Here is an 8,751-nt window from a genome sequence, read left to right as displayed (position 1 = left end):
GGTTACCGTTATCATTCTAACATGAAATAAAAATTGCGTCTTTCTAAATTAGAATTGATTTTTAAAGAAAAATCAGCATTCGATAGAAATAATTCAAAGAATATTCAACAATTACTAATAAGTTGGAAATAATTGTTTATGATATTTTATGCTAGTAAAATTGTTTTAAGTTAAGTTTCATGTATTTTATGTTAAATTGTAATTCCCCGTATTGTGCCTCATTATCTGTAAACCAATGGGGACCCCCCGGTAATTTTATCCATTTGAGATAAGAGAACTAGCATCATTATATCTACTGCTATTGTAAAGACAAGACGGCCAAACATTTGCTGAAATATTTTTTGGATTACTTGAGAATTTAAAATTCCTGTGAGAGGTAATATTATTTGACGATTTATTTTTCTGTGGACATCTCCTGTGTTGTTGTCGGTGCGGTGAAAACGAAAGTAGAAAACTCTAATGGCACCTATTCGCGTAGTGATTATAGGACATTCCTTTATTCGGCGGTTGCAGGATTTTATTGCCCGTAACACTGAGAATGACAATTTGAGACTTTATAGTCATTTATTTGATGTACAGTTTCTTAGTGAAGGAGGTTTGACTGTCGATCGCATGGCTCGCGGACCCAAATTTACGACATTCGATCCGCCTCCCCAGATAGTTTTTCTACAGATTGGAGGAAATGACCTAGATAATACCCATCTAGCTGCAGAAACCCTGGTGAGGAAAATCCAGAGTTATGTAAATTACTTGGTTCTGGGATGTGGAGTGCGGCATGTCGTTATCGGCCAAATTCTGCGGCGCAACAGGAGGGGCGATTACAACTCCCGGGTCGTCGAAGCTAATTGCTGTCTAAAGAACTGGGCCTCCTCTCTCGACAATATCACGTTTCACCATCACCATGGTTTCTGGAAGGACTTATCGTTCCTAAGTGCAGATGGTGTACACATCAGGTGTTCCCGCACCGACAGCAGCCAGATGAGGAAATACCTTCAAAGCGTAAAGAGGGCCGTCTTGCGAGCTTCTCGCTCCATTTGGTAATCATGTTCTATTTATAGGCATGTGGCAATTAATGTATTGCTTCATGCAAATCCATTTAATATAGCAGTAGATAACCATGATAACATTCACAGCATTATATTACTTGAATATGCAGCTCAATGTTGTCAGTTGAGTTTTTTATTCAAGGAATGAAAGCTGAACTTAAAACACTTTTTGCTGTTTTCGTGAATTCTAAATTAACAACATGCACTAAAAATTTTCCAATGTCTTAAAATTTTAGATAAAATTATTTTTTAAGAATATTTTTGGGAATTTTGGTACATGTATACATGTAATTCACATCTTAATTGATGCATTATAAAAAATCATAATTTTAATTTTCATTCTGATATTTGGAAACGTACGTAGACAAAATACTTGATAATATATTAACTTAGAACTCTGATTTAACAACAATTTATCATGTTGGTTTTCCAGACAAAAAAGCAACAAGTATTTGCAAAATTCAATTGAAAGAGCAACATTTTTAATCTTAATAAAAAAAATTTCATGACGGTAAACAAAATTTCAAAACAAATATTAAGATGATTGCTAGTTGTGAAATGCATGAAATGATAATTGATGTAACATAGTCATTACATCTAATTTCTTATTTGAAAACAGCTGCAAGGGTTTTGTTTCTTTTCATATAGAAGTTTTAAAAATATGAAAACATGACGGTTAGTGAAGCAGCATTAATTGGGCCCATCTGAAAATTAAAGAAAAAATAATGGTGAATTTAAATGTCACTAAAGTCATAAAATACATTTCACAGAAACTATTCCATAAAAATCCCAAGCAACAAAGTCCTCACAAACAAAAAGTCCAAGATATTTATTTTCATAGTTGATGTGCATATTGTAGGTTTTTATTTTATTCATTTGTCAACCCCTCCTCCAGTTTAGTATTTCTATCGTGAACATTGTCATTAATTTTGTTTGTAATTTGCTTTTTCGGACTGAAACAAAATAAATCAAAATAATTGATATAGTTTTGAACGTATTGTCTCGAATTGAGTCCTGTCCTCTTCACCTGCTTAACATACACCTATATATTTCTTTTTTCTATTTAAAACTCCTGAATTGGAATTTTTTTTACTTGGTTGACCCAGTTAAGTGTGGAACACGTGTGCGCCATTTGTGGTTGCCATGTCTAGTTAAGTTGACTGATGTCTTGTTAGGCAGAAATGATGAACTATTTATCATTGTGACGTGTAACAATTGACAGTTTTTTTAACATAATTTATCTCATAAAAAGCTGAAGGATTGATGGCTGTGTTCTTGTTCTATTTTAATCTTTGTTCTAGAGCATACAAGATTGTACTTTGCCCAAAACGTATATATAATAATACAATTGTTATAAAGTTTTGATTAACAATTTCTGATTTGCTCTTTTCAGTCTAATTTAAAACTACCTGTTACTTATTTAAATAACGTACTATATTACAATTAATTATAAAACTTGAATTTAAAACACAAAAAAACTTTAATAACCTTTATAGTTTAGATGTTTTTTAAAAAATGAGATAAAAAGATGTATCTCTTTAAGTTGTCCCCGAAAGGGAATTCTTGATTTGTTTTATCTTGTTTACCTCAAAATTTATGTATCAAAACAGTGGCACGTGAAGGGGTAAAGAATTTTATATTGCATGTAGAAATGTATTTAAAAATAACTTTTAAAAAGGCTTAAACACATATTGGGGTGCTCAGTCATTACCTAACATTGTGTTGGATGCACTCGTCATCAATTATATAAGATATGTAAATAAATTCAGTACTTGCATCACTCAGTTTGCTTGCACACTTCATGTTGTCTATGAAAAAGGTTAAAATTGGTCAATAAATTGAAAATGGCAAACACGTAATGATTGTTTTTAAACCTAAGCATCATATATAATCTTTACGTATTAATGGGCATGCATCGCGCACATGGGAATGATATGATACATAAAAACCATTAACTGTTGTGTGAAAAATAAAATAATTCTACCGTAAATTTTGCTGCATCATGCACAGACTTTAAATGATTTTATAACTTAAATAATTTATTATAATCTTCTCACTTTAAATCGTTCCCATATTTTCAAATTTGGCAGAAAAATAATTTGTTACTTATAGAAGATATTGGAATGTACAAATATTGCAATGATTTTTAAAAATTTAATGTCATATGAAAATATTGTATATCATATCAAAAAGGTATTTAAAAGTCACCTCATTTGTATGATAAAACTATTTAGTCGTAGATCAAAGATATAAACTAGGATAAATTAACATAACTGTTATCAAATTGAAATGATATTATCAAATGGCACTTAAATATTACACCATTTATAACGCATTGGTTTCGCCATAGCAAATGTATTTTATGCATTTTTATGGTTTGAAAAAATTGAAAAGGAAATATATAAAAAAGCAATATTTATCAGGTAATATTGGTGATCTGGCAGTTCCATATCATGATAGAGATCAACCACCCCAACATTACACAACATATGTATTGTGTGTATTGTGTGAATATTGCTATTTATAAGAGAACAATTTGTCAAATATTCATTCAATATAATGATAGCAACATGAAATTATGGGGAGGTCCAGAAAATACTGGCAACAGAAATTGCTTTTATAAAAATCCCAGAATAAAACAAAGTAATCTCCCATTACAAAACTTTGACAAAACAAAAATAAAATTTAACATAAAAAATTCTCCTCAAACTATTCAAAAATGATATTTCAATATATACAAAACAAAAAGCAAACAAACAAAAAGAAAAACATGCATCTTTAAAATCTCGTTTGGTTGACTCACTCAACCGACTGATTAAAAATGGCCAAACTTCTTTTTTTTTCACTCGAGCACACAATAATATATATATATATTTTTAGTTTTAATTCCTCATGCCAAGTCAACAAATATGTTGATTTCTGGAATAAAGATTTTTCCACCTACCTACCGACCAAATAATTTTACCTTGAGCGTGAGAGGGAAAAACAATATTTCAAAAACAGTCCAACACTTATAATGTGCTATTCATCGTGTTGGTGTGCTTAATTTCTTAAATTAAAAATAATCGATCATACAAGAGAGAAGCAATAAAAGATATTCTTTCAGGTTTAAATGAATAACTGAAAAATAAATCAAACGTTAATTCTTCTCTATAATTTCATAACTTTTTAAAACTTCTTTCTTCAAGATATTGTAAACCCTTTACACGATAAAATACCATATCGAAATAACAAAACATACATGTAAAAAGTAGTTCATTTTTTCTTTAAAATCTTGAAATGAATGGATAGATCATTTTGCCAAGAAATTTAAACTCAAAGTATGTAAGTTTAATTTGCTTATATATGTGAAGTTATGTAAGAGCTTATATTTTACTTGCAGAAATGTTACAGGCCTTCTTTCATCTTTCTAAGGGAAAAATTGCGAGGGTGATCTCATTTTTTTTAAGTTGAAAAGATCAGTCTTTGATATAAATCCATTTTAATGTAGCTTAAAACATTTACATGGTATTTCATTCCATTTAAGTAAATTTATTCTTCCAGAAAAGGAAAATAAGGATTGCCATTCATTTTAATAACTACTATTGCTATCCATAAGATGGAAAAGATTTTTAAATGTATAAAATTTTCTCATTTTCTTGGTTACCAATGCCTTTTAAATACGTAAGTGTACTCAATCGAAATCGCAATCATTCTTATTAAAATTATTCTGTAAAAATCAAAAGACATTAATTCTAAAGTAATTTCAATGGAAACCATTTCATTTAAGTGTATTACCTACATATGCATTAACCCAAGCTAATTTTTCTTTAAATGATTTATTATCTTATTATTCAGAAATTGACATAATGTATAAAATGACAATCGACAGAAAAAAAGTGATGTGTTATAAATACCTCACACAAACACGATAAATGTTTCGCTACCATGAAAACAGACTAAAAATGTACCACACCTAAACCATAATGATTATATCTGTCTTTAAAGAATGATGTTATTTGCAAGAAATCCAAATTCCACTCTATTCAGTCTTTGATACTAATTACACCTTATTACAGGTGACGTAAATATAGTTAATAATGAAGACCTTAGATCACTCATTTTAAAAGTTTCTAAATAAAGGGAACCCCGATCCTTCAACTGGCGTCGGAATTTCATAAATATTATGGATTCTGTTGAAGATTACACCAGACGATGGGCCAAATATGAAAAAAGAAGACGTTGACACTTTGTCAGAATGGATTAAATCTATCAGGTCCATATATTCAATAATCCAGAAGTGAAAAAAGAATTATATAGATTACATCATCAGTACGTCCCTGCTGGCAAAGCAGATAACAACATTGTCTTCGTTTGTAAGGCCCATTCAATGAATTTTAATTCTACATGTGGTAATCCAACTAATACCCATAGTTCCCTTTCTACGGAAGAAATTCTTCAAAATCATATTTGTCAGTTTTGAATATTTCAAGTATCCCGAAGAACCAAATGATTTTGAACTACCATGTATGATATATTGGATTTCGGAACTTCGTAAGAATCCTTACAAAGATATATTGCGGGTTCCAGTAAATGTCAACCAAGCCTCTTTTTTTACTCCTCACTAAGATATTGACAGTAGTGAAGGAAAAACTTCAAGAGTACTGTGCAACAATATATTAAAGAAGTCGTGTGAATCAGACGTGGATACTCAAAATTCCAAAGAACTTTTGGACAATTTGAAATCACAAGATTTTACCAAAATCAACAGCTTAAAAATTTACGATTTTTTAACTTTATACACAACCATTCCCAACGATAAATAAAAGTCCAGGTTTTTTGATATCATTGACAGCTACTTTTTCAATAAAAATGGAACTCTTTAATTTACTTACTTGGTCATAGGTCATTTGCAGAATTATTTTGTTAAAACACATTCTGATTGCACACACAAGTACTCTAAAGTTCACATCAAAAAGATGCTTGAGTTTCTGATTGACAATATCTATGTGGTTTTTGGAGACTTCCAACAATCTATTGGAATTCCTATGGGTACCAATTGCGCTCCGCTATTAGCAGACCTAGTTTTATATTTATATGAATCAGAATTTGTGCAAAATCGTATGCTTGAAAAGAAGAAAACACTTGCTGTGGCCTTTAACTCAACCTCTGGATACGATATATCCTGGTGGGTTTGAGATAAAAGATACCACAGAGTCTGATACATCTGTTTCATACTTGGATATTTTACTTGCAAAAGACGCTCATGGTAGTCTAACAACCAAGCTCTATGCTAAACGTGATGACTTTAACTTTTCTATCGTCAAGTTCCCTTATTTTGCAATAATATACCTTCATCACCTGCATACGGCGTTTATATATCTCAGTTGATTCGATTCGCACGAGCATGCTCTACGTATAAACAATTTCTAAAACGAGGTAAATTATTGACAAACAAGTTGATGACACAAGAATATCAGCAGCCTCGTTTACAGTCATCATTTCGGAAGTTCTATGGTCGATACAATGACCTTGTCAGCCGATACAATTTGTCATTGAGTCAAATCCTGACTGACGTTTTTCATACTAATTACTAGTCCATTATTTATATACTGAATTAACGAAGGATATGTCCGTTATTTCCCGATCATCACAAGAAACACACGGCGGGTGTGAGACCGGCCAGCAGGGGATGCTCACCCTTCCATGGTGCTTAGTCCCGGCTCTGATGTTTTGGAGGTCAGTGTTTGCTCTTCTCCTATTTTGTATTGTTTTGTGGATTTTGGTGTTGGGTGCTGTTCGTTGTCTTCGTGTCCTTCATTCACTAATTCATGTTCCTAGTTTTTTTTTCGCAGAAAGATTTTTAAAGAAAAGAAATAACCAACTTATATATTAATCTGAACAGAGATGTCCACAGATAAATTATGCTATTATAAAATTTACGTTTAATTCTAGATTCTAAACAAGGAATTCTATATATCGATAATGATATGTTCGACCAATTTTGAATTCTTATTTCTTTACATACCTTTTTGAAAAAAAAAATTAAAAATGAGCCATTTCAACTTGGCTTTCAACTAAATGTATGATATTATAAGCCATTTTCTTTTCCTTCTCTGCTAAGTTCCGCAGAAAGACTATCAAAAATTTAATCTTAGTTTATTCTCGACACCCTGAACATGAAATAAAGTACTCTGAAGACAATTATAATTGCAATCACATTGTCCTGGAAGAATTATAGTGCATCTACTATCCCAAAATCAGGTTTCTTTTCTATAGATAGAAGATGAAACAACATAACGAATTATGATCAGCGGTGAGTCTTTTATGAAAAAAGTAACATTTGTAAAAATAAGAAATACTGTATTGTAGACCTCCATGCTGAAAGGAAAACAATCAAACTGATTATAATATATAAAAATAGAGAAAATGTAGTTTTCGTACCACACCAGGCATTGACCTTGCAAAATTTTTTAGAAAAAACATTTCCTTATAAAGAGTATTTTTTATTCTTTGCATTAAACACATCGACTATTTTTTTTGTATATTTTTAATGTTATTCTTTGTAAAGTTTAAAATAAATCACAGTGACCTTACTTTTTAAATATGCATTTGAAATTCCTGGGTTTGTTTTAAATAAAGTTGGTAGGGATGCTATACAAAATAATTCCTGTGATTAATTTAGCTTGCTGATGTCATTTAACAAAATGACGGAGTGTTTCTATTTTGATATTAAATATGCACGTTTGCATTTAAAAATTCTAAAAATGGTCCAAATGTCTAAACATTGTTGCACTTTAATAGCTTTTCGAAATCATTTTATAAATATACACTTGCAATTACTGTATACTTTGTACTTTTTAGCTAAACTGAAAAAGGTTCAACCAATAAATTGCAGAAAGACTTTTGGTAAAAGAAACTACAGAATATTGAAATAAATAATTAAACCCTAATTCTAATTAATAATTGATGAAAAGGGTAAATAAAACGAGGGGTAATTTATATGAAGAAAAAATCATAGAAGATATCAATTTAAACAGGTGAAAACGGGACACACAGACATCGAGAGGTGGGATCAGGGGCCTAGAACAAGTAGGCATCCTCTGTCGACCGCTCACATTAATGCACTTTATTATATTTCGAATACAAAAGCCTAACTTTTCAGCTAAATGCCACCCAATGTTATTTTATGTCTGTGAAAGATTCCATATAACGACCATAGAAATATTGCCTTTTAACAAATTTACTGAAGTTTCTGAAACATAATCATTTTTATCAGTAGCTTGCATCGGCTTAAAAATTAATTTTACTCAGTGAAATAAAATATTCAACAGTATATTTTGCATTAATGTAAATTATCACGCAAGCCACGCGATTGATCACATCATGAAGCCAAAATATTAGACAGTTATTCCTTAGACTTTTCAAAAGTCAGCTTTAAGATATACCGTACATGCCATACTTTCAATCCCTTAGTGTAACCAATTTCATAGTCAAGTGCCACAGTTTCTCTATAAGCATTTGTGTTAGTTTTATAAATACTTTCATCACATAAAATTGCATAACTTTATATGTGTATGCTTTAAAATTCAGCGAATAAAAGCAATTATAAAACAGGACTGGTTTACTTAAATCTTCAACTGAGGTGTCGTCCGCGTGGCGCAGTGGTTAGAGCGTCTTCTCTAGAGTCGCGAAATAAGGAGTCAATCCTGACGTCGCGGGTCCA

The 8,751-nt window shown here is 31.0% G+C and overlaps 1 protein-coding gene across 1 annotated transcript; it reads left to right on the top strand.

Annotated features, from left to right (window-relative positions):
• The first annotated feature begins 459 nt into the window (after nt 1-459).
• LOC134254668 (uncharacterized) lies at nt 460-1,041 on the top strand. Its single transcript, XM_062737203.1, has one exon. It carries the CDS (start codon nt 460-462, stop codon nt 1,039-1,041), a length of 582 nt encoding a protein of 193 aa, XP_062593187.1.
• The last annotated feature ends 7,710 nt before the right edge of the window (nt 1,042-8,751 follow it).

The sequence above is a fragment of the Saccostrea cucullata genome, unplaced genomic scaffold (genome assembly GCF_032062105.1).
Source record: "Saccostrea cucullata isolate Sc308-1 unplaced genomic scaffold, CSIRO_AGI_Scuc_v1 ctg531, whole genome shotgun sequence".
Classification (NCBI taxonomy): Eukaryota; Metazoa; Mollusca; class Bivalvia; order Ostreida; family Ostreidae; genus Saccostrea; species Saccostrea cuccullata.
Note: the sequence above shows the minus strand (reverse complement) of the source record. Positions and strands in the feature narration are given on the sequence as shown.